The sequence below is a fragment of the Pituophis catenifer genome, unplaced genomic scaffold, assembly GCF_029215685.1.
Source record: "Pituophis catenifer annectens isolate HBS135680 unplaced genomic scaffold, rPitCat1.0.hap2 SCAF_6, whole genome shotgun sequence".
Taxonomy (NCBI): domain Eukaryota; kingdom Metazoa; phylum Chordata; class Lepidosauria; order Squamata; family Colubridae; genus Pituophis; species Pituophis catenifer.
In genome coordinates, this window is record NW_027256886.1 from 39486350 (window position 1) to 39503564 (window position 17215).

The 17215-nt window shown below is 35.6% G+C and overlaps 1 protein-coding gene across 17 annotated transcripts in view; it reads left to right on the forward strand.

Annotated features, from left to right (window-relative positions):
• The window catches only part of KIF1A (kinesin family member 1A), an 85897-nt gene that overhangs the window by 27577 nt on the left and 41105 nt on the right, over window positions 1–17215 (forward strand). For 7 of the 17 annotated variants that reach the window (XM_070945647.1, XM_070945648.1, XM_070945650.1 and 4 more), the window contains exons 13-21: window positions 4093–4226; window positions 11180–11259; window positions 11894–11969; window positions 12704–12783; window positions 13013–13119; window positions 13693–13776; window positions 14108–14288; window positions 14592–14664; window positions 16993–17086. In XM_070945647.1, the coding sequence (XP_070801748.1) occupies window positions 4093–4226; window positions 11180–11259; window positions 11894–11969; window positions 12704–12783; window positions 13013–13119; window positions 13693–13776; window positions 14108–14288; window positions 14592–14664; window positions 16993–17086 (909 nt within the window). Of the gene's footprint in view, window positions 1–745; window positions 773–4014; window positions 4227–11179; window positions 11260–11893; window positions 11970–12703; window positions 12784–13012; window positions 13120–13692; window positions 13777–14107; window positions 14289–14591; window positions 14665–16992; window positions 17087–17215 lie in introns of all 17 variants that reach the window. The other 10 variants (XM_070945646.1, XM_070945651.1, XM_070945652.1 and 7 more) reach the window with 3 other exon arrangements.

The window sequence follows — 17215 nt, forward strand, 5'->3', positions numbered from 1 at the left end:
AGTGATATAAAGTTATTTAAAATATTTAGCAATCGATGATAGGATTTATTTAAATCCCCCAACATCCTAATCAGAAAATTGTTTCTCTTTTTACAGCCTACAGCAGTGTGCACTTCCTTAGCTGTAAATAAGGAAGGAATTGTTTGATAATGAAGGATATGCATCTCATGGCCTTTCCAGTCAATTCCTTATCGGGGCAATAAGCAGCTTGAATATCTTGTTGCTCTGTTATACCAAGAGTTCAAAATTTTGCTGTGGGATTGATTTATTTTTGCCTATGACTCTTAAGCACAACCTTTTTATGGCTAAGAAGATATGATTATCCCAACTAAATTAACTGTCATGAAAAGTACGGTAGCTAAATGAATGGCATGACTCTTCATGGGATAATAGCCATGTTAGCCATGGAAATGAGTGTAGTTGTTTCTTCCCCTTCTCATGAACTTGTTACCTCTTTCACCAATTATTGTATCCACATTCTTTTGCTTGCACTTTATGTGGTAACTCTTTAGAGTATGGGATCACATATTTCCCCAAGTAAAATAAAATCAGGGAAAGGCTGCCTTTTTGTAAGGAGGCTGCACTACATAAAAAAAAGAGTGAGCTAGTTATGTAAAACCTAAGGAGTAAGCCTCAAGGTTTCTGGATTTGTGGAAAGGTCCTCAGGTGCTGTTTCTTTATTCCTACAAGATAAACCTACTCTTGTTTTCTTTGTCTTCCCACTCCCTTCTCCTATCTCTCTTAGCTAATCCTGTTCCAGGAGGACCTAAATGTGTGTATTTCCCATGGCTCGTATTTTGTGTGCTTCAATGCTTTTGACAAACTCAGTCAAAGCAAAGGAACAGAAGTACAGCATGAGAAATGAATTCAATAGCAAATGTTGGAAAAACCTTTTCATTTTAGGGCAGGTGTTGAGATGGTTTATATATATATATATCTTCTTCAAAGAGCAGAGGTGGGCATTTACAGAAATCCAACCATATTACTAAATACAAACAATCAATGGAAACTGCTGCTGTTAAGTGCACAGAGCTGTGGCAAGATACTGGTTTGTTGAGTTTTAGTGTTCATATTAGAATACTAAATTCATCTTCCGCAAAAATGGCATTTCTATCCTTCAGAATGTCCAAGGACACCCACAGATCTTTCCGGAACATGCTTTAGAGAATTTTTTTTTTCTGGACCGTACATAGAAAAAAATCAATTTAATATCCAAATACATTCCAGGCCATATTGTGTTTGAATTAAGGCACTGCAGCATTCCACTTTAGCTGGGTTGTTTTTTATCTGGTGATCCTATAAACTTTACTCCATCTCCTTGACTCCAGAAACATTTTTGTTTGAGTTTGCTCTTGAGATTCTTTTCTCTGCTGTAACTATGCGTCCTGCTGCTTGTGCTGCTGCTATCTCTGCTGCTGCTTCTGCTGGAGCTGGATCAAATGAATTTGTTCTGCTAGAGGAAAAGAAACACCCGGCCCCAAAGCACTAAAATATCTGTTTTAGCCACTATTGGCTTAAGTATTACCTGTTTGGCCCTTCTACTAGCAGTTGTACCTACTAGGAATGCTGTGGGAGTAGTTCAGTTGCTGACTGCATTTGATAAAGCAATCTGGCTTTTGCTGGCATGTTAGAAGGCCTGGAGCCTCTGCCTCTATTTTGAGCAGTTCAGCCTACGCTCTGATCAAATTGGCAAACAGAACTTTCCAGTTGCCCACATCCAGGCCTATCTTCCCTGTGGAACCACATAGGATCTGCCCCCTCTCATTTTAATCTGCTGAATAACATCAATATAAATTAGATATACGATGTATGCAATTGAAATTTTAAACTTTGACTGCAGATGCTTATAACTTGTCTGGGTCTCTGTTATTTTAACCCATTAGTCCTGGTCAGAGATCTACAGTTTTCCCATGTCCATTCCCAATAATTTGATATCTATTTTATTCTTCAGTCTTGCCTGTCCATGTGCCAAGATGGTTTGGAATTGCAATATCTAGTTGAATAAAAAGAGTTGTCAGAAAAGTCTAAGAGAGTATATCATCTATCTATCTTCTCTCTCTCTATCTATATCATCTATCTATCATATGTCTATCTACATACACTTACGCCTTTGTACATACTCTTGTCCATTCCCATGTGCACACACACACACACAAACACACACACACTTAACAGGTGGCAGCAGCACCTACTTAACCTTAGCTGATTTGAAAGCTAACCAGGGTTTAGTGAAGATTTGGATGCAGGACTATCTGGGGATTATAGGCTTTGGCTAGAGTGGAAAGTCAAAACAATTTCTGGAGAAAAAAATAAGAGTACTTCCTTATCACTAATGTCACTAGGAGCTGCATAATCTAAGGGAAACTTTACTTTTTATTGATAAAATGAGTTTTCTGCATTGTAAAACTCAACTTTTTCATCACATATTCAAATATGTGACGCCTATTCTGATACTATAAATAAAGTGCATATCACTGTTTCCCTCATCTATCCAGTTTAAGAAGTGCAAATAAGGAAACAGAATATCAATTTTGGGCATCATCTTACAGTTTTCAAACATTACAAATTCACCCTTTTTAATCTGATTTGCACAAATCAGAGGATCCTTCTAAATAAGTAGTTCACTGTACTATCAGTCAACAAAATATTGTGCATTGATTTTAAAATCCTGAAGAGACGTAAGATATTAAAAAAAAAGATTAAAGAAATAGAGGGAAAACAATATTGTTTGAAATCTGTATGAAATTTCACGTTTGAGATAAACAATTGCCCAATAAAAGCATTTTTGGAACCATTCAAAAAAGGAATATTCTGTTAGGCAACCTCTTACTTTTCTTTTTTTCTCTGAGAATGTTGACCAAAATACTGTAGTCATTATTTATTTATCTATTTGTCAAGATGGCTTTTAACGAATAGTGGTATAAAAATATTTTAAATGACTAAATGTTAATTGGATGCTGAAATTATATTGTTATTCAGTTAAACCTGCAGAGGGAAGGACATTCTAGAGATGAGTTAGAGGAGAAACTCTATTAAGCTTCTATAGGAGCGTGCATCTTGTATGATAAACATAGCATTTTTTTCCCTTAATATCCCTGTATTAGATTGGTACTTCTACTTATTTCAGCATCATTTCTGAATTGGTCTAGTTCAAGACCTTTCCTAGCATCTTTATGCAAATAGACCATAAATGTCGGGATTTCTTTTTTCTTCTGTTCAATTGTACCCAATTCTCAGAAACTGTATGAATATGCCCCTGCAGTTTTCTTGGCAAGGTTTTGAACCCCAAGAAGTTATTCGCTGTCACCTCTTTTCTAGGGTTGAGAGAAAGTGACTGGTTCAAGATAACCCAGCTGGCTTTGTGACTAAAGTGGGCCTGGAACTCAGGGTCTCCCAGTTTCTAGCCTGATGTCATAACCATTATACTGAGCTGGGATATCATCAACATCATATTCTGAATGGAAGTTCACTCCTATTTGCCCATTTCCTTTTTTCCTCCCCTTTATTTTTAAGTTCACCTTTCAACTCAATGCCTCAAAAATGTAAAAAAATCTTCCATTTTTCAAATGGCACTGGAATGAATGACTACAAATAAATAATTCATGTGGTATGGAATTTTGGTACCTCATGCATGGCCTTAGTGGATGTGGTCACCAATTCTTCCTGCCTAGCATATTATTAGACAAGATGGCTCTGGAATAATAGCTGAGAGTTTCTCTCTTTTTTTAAAAATGCTGCCTATTTTCCCCAAAGCACAGGAATCAGCAAAGTCTGCTGTACCAGTTTTAAGAGAGGTTTGCACAGGGCATAGTGTGAACGCTCCAGCTAATGTGAAGTTTCAGCCCTGTCCCTTCCAGCTACATTACTGTCTGCATATCTCTATGTTGAATTTCTATCTTTCTCCTCATTGCATCATGTTGCTATTTCCCAACTGCAATTCTTTTCTCTATCCTTTCCTTCCTTCTTCTTGTCTTGTTTCTTTCCCTTTTCTTTCTCCCCCCTTGAATCCCATAGACATGTCCGACTTTGAGAACAATAATGATAATCGTAGAGTGGCAGATATGAGTCAACGGAATGACAATCTCTCCACAGTGACCAATGCCTTGGTAGGAATGAGCCCATCCTCCTCACTCTCCGCTTTGTCCAGTCGAGCTGCCTCAGTCAATAGTCTACATGAGCGCATCATGTTTGCTCCGGGTAGTGAAGAAGCCATTGAAAGACTCAAGGTAAGAGCTATTATGAAGAAGACCTATTTGTACTGTAATGATATGGAGAGAATGAGGTAGAATGAAGAGCGGAAACAAGTATTATTAGGTTCCAACATGACATTTATTCCAATTATAATAATTTGAATTATCTTATTCTTTTTAAAATTAAAAAGTGCAGATAAGGGTACAGTTAAAGAAAGGAGAAAAAAGAAACAACTTCCATTCTTCTTTACAGCAATTACAAAAAAACTCATTATCCTTCTCCCCTCCCTAACATTATAATAATCCTATTAGCTCCTCATTCAATCTTTTTTCAATCATCAAATCCAGAAATAAGCATTTCATTTTTTCCCCATTTTCAGCAAGAAACTGATAAAGAATTATTTTATTCCAATATACTATTTTCTGAAATTATAAGGGAAAACTAAGCAAACAAAGAATTATATATAATCCACTCTCCTGATAATCGAACCACAATAAAAAATGTAGTCAACATAAAAATTAAGCAGCAGTTAAAATTACACAAAAGTATTAAAAATCAATATATAGTATAATGTATTTACAATCACAAAATAATATTTGCACAATCATAACCTCCTAGATCTAACTTTATTGACAGGATTTACAGCAATACAGTCTTGTTGCTAGTCTTTGAAGCTAGTTGTTTATGTATTGATATGCTGTAAAGTGTTGAAGACCTGATTGTATTCCCAGGTCCTAGGTTATGAGGGATGGGTCCAATATGGTTGTGTATTATTTGGGGCTGATGCCCAGATCCCCCCTCTTGTTTTATTTGTGTTGTGTTTTAATGGTTATATATTGTTTGCCATCCAGAGTTGGTTTGAAGATGGGTAGCTCATAAATTGAATACATGCATACATACAATTTAAATAGTCTTAGTTTATTTGATTGACTTGTGTCTTCCAAAAGCATAGCTTTGTTTAGAATTTGTATACTATAAAAGTGCAACACCATTGTCAGATGTAAATGCCTTATTCTCTAATGTGTAAATAATGTATATATGGAACATCAGGGGTTAACTTATTCTTTGGACTTTAATGTATTCATAATTTACCACTCCCATTCCTGGCTCCACCCCTTGTATATATAAGGAGCCATCCTCCCCATTTTCCTTGCTTCTATCTTGAATATTCAGCGAATATAGAATGCCTATTATGATTAAAGAGAGTTATATTTAAATCCTTAACTTCTATTATCTTTATTGAGTCTGATCCTGAAAATATTGCAACAAGCTGGTAGCAGAGGATGGTTAATTGACTCAATAAGTAATTAAAAATGTCCAAGAAAGATAGGCCCAACACCAGGGCCTACAGCAAAGAAATAGAAACTGATCAAGAGATGATCAACGAATCCACTAATGCGATTTCGAGAGAATCCGAAGAATACACCACTGAAGAAGAAGAACTGATGAGTGAAAACAACGACCAGGAAAAAATTGAGATAGAAAATAACGAACTCAGGTCAGAGATATTAAAGATACTAAAAAGCCAAAAGAATGATGAAAGCCTCATCGCGGACCTCCAGGAGATGCTGAGGAACAGCGGAGCAGCGAGAGAGAAAAACGTCATTAAAGAAAAACCCAAAGATCAAAAAACTGTGAGTGAAATGACTACTGAGAAAATAGTTGTAAAAAAGAAAAGATGTGACCTCGCGCGAAATTTTGAACGGCAGCCATCTTGGTTTCAACGAACTTCAAAAGAGAGTGAAGCAGAGCCAATCAAAACGCTCAGTTCAAAATTTCTGGCGCGAAAAACGCTATCAGACGAAGAAAGTGAAAAAGAAGTCTCAAACTCTTCAGATGAACCAAAATCAGAAAGTGAAGACGATTTAACAAAGTCTCAAGTAAAGTCAGCAATGAAAACGCTTTTTGCTGCTTTTGGGCCAAGATTGAAAATCTCCAAGACATCAACGAAGAAGCAAGAAATCAAACCGACAACTCAAGATCTGCACGCTCCCATCCTGACTTCGAAAACGACGACACCCGAGCCCAGAGAGCCATGCCGATTCCGTCCTACACCGCAGACAGAATCGAGTGCCAGCGCACACAAGAGAAAGAGAAGAACCGTCGCCATCACCAAAGCCCCAAAAACCGAGCCAGAGACCGACTCATCTGAAGAGGAGCGGATCGAGAGAGCTGAAATGGAGAGAACCTTCCACAACGGCGCCAAAGAAGAAATGAGCAACGCGCATGTGCAAAACTACGTAGACGGCCCCGAAAGACTTGAACTGGACAGAGAACCGCACAGACTCGTTACAAGCATCCCAATGCCGTTCTGTAATTTCCTGCACTTGAGAGACCACGGACTGCCTCAGGTTGTAAGTAATGGACAAAATAATGTGGGGAACTTACCCAGTGACTTCCCAAAACTTAGAATTGATGGCATTAATTTACAAGAGTGGTACCAACAGCTTCAGGTTATTTTCATGAAAGAAAATTTACTATTCTTTATAACTAGTCCTCCAAGAAGACCTTGGACTTTAAAAATAGATTGTTTACATCATAGAGCATTTTTCATAATAATTTCTAGCGTGTCTCCTGCAATGTATCATAGCATCAAACCAAACCTAACTGTATCAGAAATAATTCAATGCATGTTTAATCTATTTCACAGCGATAGCGTAGCCACAACCACAAGAATGTCTAAGGATTTCTTTTCTTCTAGAGTGAAACCAGGGGTTTCTATAAGTGAGCATTTGATAAATCTAAACAAAATAAGAGCTGAGCTGCAATTGAGGGGGGAAGTGATTTCAGATCAAACAATGAAAAGTGTTATTATCAATTCACTTGATCCATCATGGGATAGCTTTATGTCACACTTAGATACCATTAATTTGGGATATTTATCAATAGAAAGTCTATCTAACAAATTGATAGCAGAAGACAATTCAAGAAAAAATCGTTCCAGTAACCAAACAGAACACAAATCTTTTAGGAAAGTAGTCTTTCAAGATAAATATAATGAGGCCTTTAGATGCCACAATTGTGGATCCAGGGAACACAGTAGAAGAGACTGTCCCAAAGTCCCAAGGGAGAGACATAGGCCAGAATATAGGAGCAAATACAATTACAGACAATCTTCCACAGATAGACACAAATATAGAAGTCCACCAAATTACAGAGAAAGTAGAGGGGGTAGAGAAAATTCAAAAGAGAGAAAATCTGGGTCACTAAATGGGCTAAATAAACAAGACAGCACCAGAACACAACAAGATGAGAACAATAATTGGCTTATTGATTCTGGTGCAACAAATCACACCACTAACAACAAAAGTATATTAACTTCATTTACAGAAGATAAGTTTGTGATAAAGGTAGCTAATCAAGAAAAGGTTCAAGTATTAGGCAGAGGAAATGTGACCTTGCCTGGTTTAGGGAAAATAGAGGGGGTATTATTAATCCCAGAAATACCTCACAACATACTGAGTGCTATAAAACTAAGCAGAGAATCTGACATCAATATAGTTTTCTCAAAGGGGAAAGCAACTATAGAAAAGAACAAAACAAATGTAGGTACTGTGATGATAAAAGGGGGTCTACCCTATCTGATAACCAAAGAAAGATGGTTACATAACATTGATTCAAATATGGAAGATTGTATTGAAGCAGATGATGAAAATGTCAGTAACAGTGACAATGATGAATGTAAAATAACTCATGATAACAAAAATACACACAATGAGAAGAAACCAAAAATAGGTAAACCAATTCATGATGAGTGTGCTCACATCTTACATAGGAAGTTAGGACATGCAAGCTTTCCCGTAGTACAAAAAATGACTGAACACGCAGAAGGTGTCAAAATAAAAAATTGTGAAAATTATTTGGAATGCTCAGTATGTAAATCCACCAAACTAAAAACCAGTCCCAGACCAAAAAAATCTAACAGATCAACTAACAATATTTTTGATTTGGTACATATGGACTTAGTTGGTCCATTAACTCCATCAATTACCTATAGAAAACGTTACTTCCTAACAATAGTGGATGATTACAGTCGCTATGGTTTTGTTTACACATTAAAGCACAAGGATGAAACCTTTCAGAAATTTAAGGAATTCTACAAACGCATAGAAACACAGCATAATATCAGAATAAAACAAATTATGACAGATAGGGGATGTGAATTCATGTCTAAAGAATTCTCCCAATGGTTAAAGGATAGAGGGATGCTACATTTCACGTCCAATCCATTTTCTGCATTTCAAAATGGGATTGCAGAGAGAAAGAATTCCACACTACAAACCATGATTAGATGCACATTAGAGGATGCTGGTTTAGGCAAACAATTTTGGTCAGAAGCCTTACATTATTCAAATTACACTCAAAATAGAACATGGTCCAGTATTGTGAATAAGACACCATATGAGGTGATGTACAATAGAAAACCCAAATTAGCACACATGCACATATTTGGAGTTACTGCAGACGTACACATACCTAAACAATTGAGAAGAAAGGGAGAAAACGTATCCAGGAGATTAAGATTCATGGGATACGAAACTGGAACCAAAGGGTACAGATTCATTGATAATAATAACAAATTTATAGTATCCAGAACAGCTGTGTTCCATGAGCAGGCCAATTGGTCTAAATTGCACCTTAATGAAATATTTCCTAATAAAAGCAAAGATAATATATCTTGCGAGGAAGGAACAACAGAAAATCAAAATATTAACAAAAGTAAGAATAAAACCAAAACTTGGACAAATAGTCAGCATAAAATAAAGACAGACACATTAACAAAAAAGGAAGCCAGATATTTGCATGACAACCATAGCAAACCTGAAAGAAATATTAGAAACAATAGAAACCAAATACCAAATAAATACAAAGATTACATAATGCATATGGATGGAGAACAAATAACACCTAATACATATGAGGAAGTATTGAAACTTCCCCGTGAAGAAAGAGAAAAATGGGAACTAGCTATGGAAAAAGAGATGGAAAGTTTACAAGAATTAAATGTATTTACACCTGCGATCGCACCTAAGGATAAAACAATTATAGGTACCAGGTGGATTTATAAAATTAAGAATTTGGAAGGAGGTAATACCTTATACAAGGCCAGACTAGTTGCACAAGGTTATGCACAAAAATATCCAGAAGACTATACTGACACTTATTCACCAACAGTGAGAACAGAGAGTGTCAAAACAGCTCTTGTAGTAGCATCTGCACTCAATCTGGACGTGTTTCAATATGACATACAGACTGCATACTTACACGCAAAATTAGATAAGGAAATATATGTAAGAGCACCACACAGTCAATACACTAATAAGAACGAAATTTGGTTATTAAATAAGAGTTTGTACGGATTGAAGCAATCTGGCAAAAGATGGTACGATTGTTTGGTAAAAGTACTTAAGACCATGAATTTCAACGCCACCACTGCTGATAACTGTTTCTTTGTAAAAAAGAGTAATGATCATATTGAATTTGTATTAATTTATGTGGACGATATTTTATATATTGGAAAGCATAAAGAGAGCAGGGAAATCTTTGTAAATAAGTTAAACGAACATTTCTCATTGAAATCACTAGGTAGAGTGAATAAATACCTTGGTGTACAAATTAACAAAACTAAAAGGGGATTCAAACTTACTCAGAAAGATAAAATTATTGAACTCCTAAACAAATGTAACTTAAATAATGCCAAAACATGTGACACACCTATGCAAACTGATTTTCTTAGAAACACTGATGAATCTTCCCCTGAGTTTAAAGACAACACATTTTACAGATCAGTTATAGGTTCACTCCTTTATATATCTAATTGGACTAGGCCAGATATTGCATTACCTCTCAATTTATTGTCAAGATATGTTAGCAAACCAACCTTTTATCATTGGGAAGCTGTCAAAAGAATTTTAAGATATCTGAAAAGTACATTAGATTTTTGTTTAATATTGGAACCAAATAATGACAAAGAGCCAAAAATTACTTGTTATGCTGATGCAGATTGGGCTGGTGATACATCATGCAGAAAGAGTACCTCTGGTTATGTTTTTCTATTGAACGATTGTCCAGTTTACTGGTATACTGGTAAACAAGAACTGGTAGCCACTTCTACCACAGAAGCGGAATATGTTTGCTTGTCTAAAGCTGCAAATAACCTTGTATGGTTCAATGATTTGATCACAGATGTTTGGAAGAAACCTACTTTACCATTTATTATGCATGAAGACAATAAAGCGGCCATTGAAATATCTAGATCCGATGCAATTGGACAAAGGTCCAGGCATATTGATATAAAATTTAAGCACGTGAGACAACTATCTCAAGACGGATTCATCAAAGCAATACATTGTGATACTTCTGAACAATTAGCTGATATATTAACAAAACCCTTACCTTCTAAACAACACAAATATTTAACTTCTAAATTATATGTATTATATTGTCCTGAATCTGAATGTAACTGGTGTTGTATAACGAACCGGCATTTAGAGGGGGATTTGTCAGATGTAAATGCCTTATTCTCTAATGTGTAAATAATGTATATATGGAACATCAGGGGTTAACTTATTCTTTGGACTTTAATGTATTCATAATTTACCACTCCCATTCCTGGCTCCACCCCTTGTATATATAAGGAGCCATCCTCCCCATTTTCCTTGCTTCTATCTTGAATATTCAGCGAATATAGAATGCCTATTATGATTAAAGAGAGTTATATTTAAATCCTTAACTTCTATTATCTTTATTGAGTCTGATCCTGAAAATATTGCAACAACCATAATAATATTGTTCCCCAGCCTACTGATATTAAGATGTAGATAAATTAGAATTCTCATCCTGGTAGAAATCTGTTCTAAGACATCTGGAGAATATCAGATTGCTGAAGCCTTTGTAGAGTAACAGTAACCTAATGTATTTTAGGCAAAATATTTTTGGTTCAATCAGATGACAGTCATGACACTCATATTTAACTTGAACTCTGCAGGAGACGGAAAAGATAATTGCAGAGCTGAATGAAACATGGGAAGAAAAACTGCGTAGAACAGAAGCAATTCGTATGGAGAGGTAGGAATAAGGCAGCTAGTCTAGTCTAGAACATTGTTAATGCCACAAGGCTCAACATTTTGTCATAATATCTTTTTCTTTTAATAGCTAACTGTTACTTTTATAGCTGCTGGCTGAAAGTGCTACATGAAGCATTATTTTATAAAACAAAAGAGTTTTTGTGGGGCTGATTGGAATACCCTATTATTTCAGGAAGGGTATCCACATCATCCTTTATAACTGTGACAAGAAAATATCCAATGTGATGGCACTATAACATAATACTTTCCTGTTAAAATTTGAGTTAGACAGTCGCATGAATGATGTTTCAATCTGTAAATTAGCTGTGGTGAGTAGAAAGTCTCAGATTCCCTTTAAACATTAGTTTTTATATGAATTAAAAGCATGTCAACACTTGGAGAGAGTTATTGAAGTCTAACAATACCAGTGGATAGCATACCTTTCGGGCTTGACATTTCAAAAATTCAGAAACTGCCTTACTTGATTCTGCTGGCTCTTATTTCTAAATCATCTCTTACTATGCTATCTTGTTTTAGCCAAATTTTCAAAAATTCATCCTTCCTTCCTTCCTTCCTTCCTTCCTTCCTTCCTTCCTTCCTTCCTTCCTTCCTTCCTTCCTTCCTTCCTTTTTCAGAGAAGCTTTGCTGGCAGAAATGGGAGTGGCTATGAGAGAAGATGGTGGTACCTTGGGGGTATTTTCTCCTAAAAAGGTTGGATACTTTTTTTTTCTAGATATTGATCATAACCATTTTGAAATATGCCAACTGCTAAACTCTGATATTCCTCAAAAATATAAAATGAAGTATTAAAATAAGGAAAAATAAAGTAGCTGCACCCATTTTTGGAGTGTGACATTTAGCATGCCAGCCAAAACTTGTGCAGCCCTTGAGCCAATAGAAATTTTGATTATCCTTCTTGCTGTCAACTACTCTAAGCAGTTGAGGGGCAAGCTCTGTGATATAATTTCTGTCCTTTTAAAAAAAAAGTAACTGTGTGAAATCCTATTCATAGGGGATCATGCTGAGAGGCAGAGTTAAATCTAATCCTAAACATATAATTCTTGAGATTTTTATATGGATCTTTATATGGATCTTTAAAAAGGAAGAAAAAATATGGTGGGAGGTTTTCAGGGAAGCAGGTGTGACTGTGGGAAGAAGGAGGTTGAATGCTTCCTATTGCGCTTGGTGTGTTTGATCAGGATTGGAATCATACTAGTGTCTCTAGATTGTTCTTTCAATATCTGTTGTATATTTTGTTTTTAATAAAGTATGCAGCTTGACATGACAAGTTAGGGGATGGTTTATTTTTATAACAAGCCAAAGGATTGGTACTATGAACCAGGTTGTTCTCAATGAAGTGGATGTGATAGGAAAATATGGTTACATCTCTCCATGGCCAGAGATGCAGGGTTATAACCGTTTGCTCTTCTCCATTGTTTTTGTAGACACCACATCTGGTCAACCTAAATGAAGACCCCCTGATGTCTGAGTGCCTTCTCTATTACATTAAAGATGGAATCACCAGGTAACAAAGTTCCCATGTCATAATCATAGCTTTTAATTTGGCTACAAGCAAACTGATCAAGTAAAATAAGAACGAGTATATTATACAATTATTTACAGTAATGTTCCCTGAACTTTACTACTTGCTTGTTAGGAGTGCATAACAGACCTTTTTCAATGAATGAACTATGGATAATGCCTTACAGTTTTGGATCACTAGTCCCTGAATAATTGAAATTTATCTTCAACAGGGTTGGTCGAGAAGATGGTGAGAGGAGACAGGACATTGTACTTAGTGGCCACTTCATCAAAGAAGAACACTGCATATTCCGAAGTGACACTAAATCTGGCAGTGAAGGTATATTTATATGGAAAAACTCAACATTGGCGATGTTCTTCCCTGTTCCTAGTAGGGTGGGCATGAGCAACCCATGATCACCATATAGACAGTTAGTGCTGTTATAACCATAACTTACTAAGTACAATTATAGGACTTACGTGTCATGGTAATCTAAATATTTTAGCAGAGTGTTTAAAACAAACCAAAGAATGAATAACTCACAATAACTTTTGAATAAAATATTTGGAAATACACTAAGGGAAGAAACCAATTTTCAAAAATTCAGAAGCAGTTTTATGCACAGCCTAGGGAGGTAGGTACTATAGATATTTAGTAATACTCAATATTACTTTTTGAATTTGAAGGGTATCTGCGTGTGATAATTGTGAGGAGTATCAACTTCCAGATTTTGTAGTTTATTTATGTGACATATAACAACAGGGTTAAGTTGCTATAACTATCCTTCACTTCCTCATATTTTTTAGAGTTGGAGATTGCTATTAACTGGACATGGGAGGATAACTATGTACATATTTCATAAAACATCTTCAATAGTTTTGACTTTCTAAATTCCATTTGTATTTTTTACAGCTATTGTGACTCTGGAACCTTGTGAGGGTGCAGATACTTATGTCAATGGAAAGAAAGTAACAGAACCCAGCATCTTAAGATCAGGTAGTTTCACTTTCTAGGAGAACACATTAAGCAGTAGATCCTTAGCATAAAGACCAAGTGCTTTAACAGATGCCTTGCAACAGATTGACCACTTGCCAGACCATGACAGATTCCTAAGAATGATTATTTGAAGGAAAAATTGTGTTATCCTAAATATACTGGTGTTTGACTCCATGTCAAGTTGCATAACTTGCATCTTATATGCAATGTGAGATGTGAGATAGAGGTCTGCAACAGAGTTATTGTATCATCTTAGTATTGGATTGGATAGATTTTGAAATATAACCCCATGTACATCCCTGTTAAACATGTCCCCTCCCCCTTTCTATAGGAAATCGCATCATCATGGGGAAAAGCCATGTATTTCGATTTAATCATCCAGAGCAGGCACGGCAAGAGAGGGAACGAACGCCTTGTGCAGAAACTCCTGCTGAACCAGTGGATTGGGCTTTTGCCCAGAGGGAATTGCTAGAGAAACAAGGCATTGATATGAAGCAGGAAATGGAACAGAGGTGAGTAAGAATAAAAGTATAAAACCACTCATGAACAAGAATTAAGAGGTCCTGGTTAAATGGTAGGTCAAACACTTTGCATATAGACATCCAAGGAGCAGGGCCAAAGGAAATGGGCATGAAATCTTTCTGAGACTTCCGGACAGGCTCTGCCCATCAGGAAATCCATTATTTTTATTTATTTATTGCCTATATATGTGTCCAAATGACATTTTGGGGTGGCAAAAATGAAAGGGCTATGGAAAGTGGATGCTGTCACTGATTGTTGATCCTGTACTGTCAATTTTTCATTCCTATTTTTAGGCTTCAGGAACTGGAAGATCAATACCGAAAGGAAAGAGAAGAGGCTAATTACCTTCTGGAACAACAAAGACTTGTAAGGATTCCTTTGATTATGCAGTTTCCTGAATTTTAGGATGTATGTCTCATCATAACAATTGTGTTCAAAATACAGTTCAAAACCGTGTTCATAATGGCACATGCAAAGAAATGTACATGCAAATGTTTGTGCATTTTTTCAAATTGCAGAAATTTAATAAATGACTTTATGGTGAATCATGTGAGCCTAGCATGGACTAGAAGTAGACCTATTTGTCTATTCTTTCTAGCTCATTTGCAAGAGGAATAATGTCTAGAATATGTCAACATGATATTTCTGATAAACTTAGTTTCACCAGTTAAGTTTATCAAACAAAAAAGTCACCAGGTTCTCATGAGCCTGATTAACATACATTTGTGTAGTTCATTAAATGGAAAAGCCAATTATTAAAGAATTTACTATTTGGGAGTAGCTTCATTTCCCAGTTTTACAGGCATTCAAACTGCAGTAAATAAGAGAACACATTTTTTTTTTGGCAATAATTTTATTAAATGCTACATTTAGAGAGCATTTCACCATTACAGAGCATCTTTTATTTTATGTACACTGAGAGCATATGCACCAAGACAAATTCCTTGTGTGTCCAATCACACTTGGCCAATAAAAATTCTATTCTATTCTATTCTATTCTATTCTATTCTATTCTATTCTATTCTATTCTATTCTATTCTATTCTAAATACTACATTTAGAAAGATAAAAGCTAATACAAACTAAAAGAAATAAACAATAAAAAGAAAAAAGAAAGTGTAGAAAAGAAAAAAGAATAGAAAGAAAAAATAAAAAAATAAAAAATAAGAATATGGTAAAGAAAAAGAAAGGAAACGTAAAGAAGTAACTACCTCCTTAGTATAAGTAATAGTATACATTTTAGTAAACTAAGATAGTATACATACAGTAACAATTTTAGTAACATCACTTTCTCTTAAACTACAAAAGAATGATCTCTTTTTCCCCCATATCTCATCTCTTACCTATACACAAAATTTAAAATCTTGTTTAGTTCTAGTCAGCAGAAATCAATTAAGGGTTACCAGAGGTAGCAACATACAGTATCTATTTTAACATTAACCAAATAATCCACCTTTATATAACTTTCATTTACTCTTTAATCCTTTCAAATAATGTCCTAAAACTTAATTTCTTTTCCCTTTTTCCTTTTTTCTTCTCACAAAATCCTTTAACAGGCCTCTTTTGTAAATTTAATTTAGGAAAGTTATTCAAATCACTCTTTTGGCTGGTTATTTGTTTGTCCCTTTTAATTATTAAGACATCAGCCAGTTTCCTTTGTATATCCAATATATCCTCTTTTTACAGAAAATTCTTGTAGCATTTCATTTTTAAATCCATGTTGAAATCAATTTCATTCTAGTTCAGTAGAGCTTGTTCCTCTTCTATAATATAGTTTACACACAGTCTATATATAATGAGATACAGTATTATTAAAATTAAGTTCTGAGTTAATTGCTCAAAAATATCCTTCAATGCATCCAATGTTATTTTGCTCTGTTCTATAATAGCAAGTTGAGTTTAAGTGTACTTCTTTAATTGTAATTTTTACTTCCTCCTGGTTACCTCTAGTGTACAGTTTTCAAAGTCCCACTTGTTTTTTTCCTAGACTTCAAAACAACAGCTATTTTTAACAGGAGGGATTCTTATAATTAATTTCAAATCTATCTGGAACCTTAGTCCATTTGTAACTTTCTAAAAACAATACTCTAATCATCCTTTTGCCATTTATCTGCTCCAAAATGATTTTTCTAAGTCCTTAAACTTGTACTTTAAATCAGGGGTCTCCAACCTTGGCGCCTTTAAGCCTGGCGGACTTCAACTTCCAGAATTCTGGGAGTTGAAGTCCGCCAGGCTTAAAGTCGCCAAGGTTGGAGACCCCTGCTTTAAACTACTTTCATTAAAGACCAGTAAATGCCATAAAATGTGCCATTCCAAAGGTTGTTAATATTTGAAAAGCAGTAAAAACTAATTCCAAAACGATTAAGAAATGAGGTTCAGCCAAGCTTTATGCCGATGTAGGCAACATTATAACTATGAGTTTAGTTGGAATCCATCAATTTCCAGCTGCTTGTCTCCCTGGCTGATTGCGAAAAACCTCCGTTCCTGCAGTCTACTTGAGAGGAGCAGGTGTTCAAAATACATGTGGGTGATCTCATGATCTCTCCTTTCCTCAAAGAAATTTTGCTGGCTAGGCTCCACCCTCTGGCCATTGATTTCCACCGTAATTTCATCCCTGCTTCTTCAGGGGTGCCATATCTCACTGGAAGTGTCAGAATACAATAAACTCTTGGCTGTTTTCTTCTTGTCATTTTAGGATTACGAGAGTAAATTAGAGGCTTTACAAAAGCAAATGGACTCAAGATACTACACTGAAGCTAATGAGGAAGAGGAGGAGCCTGAGGATGAAGGTGAGCATCTAAGAAATAAAGAAACTGTTGTAGGTTGCTTTTCATAAAACAATATTGTATCCAATAGAAGAGAAAACATGTAACTCAGGACTGAACTGTGGAGTCTTTGGTATTCTTTGAGCTGGGTTG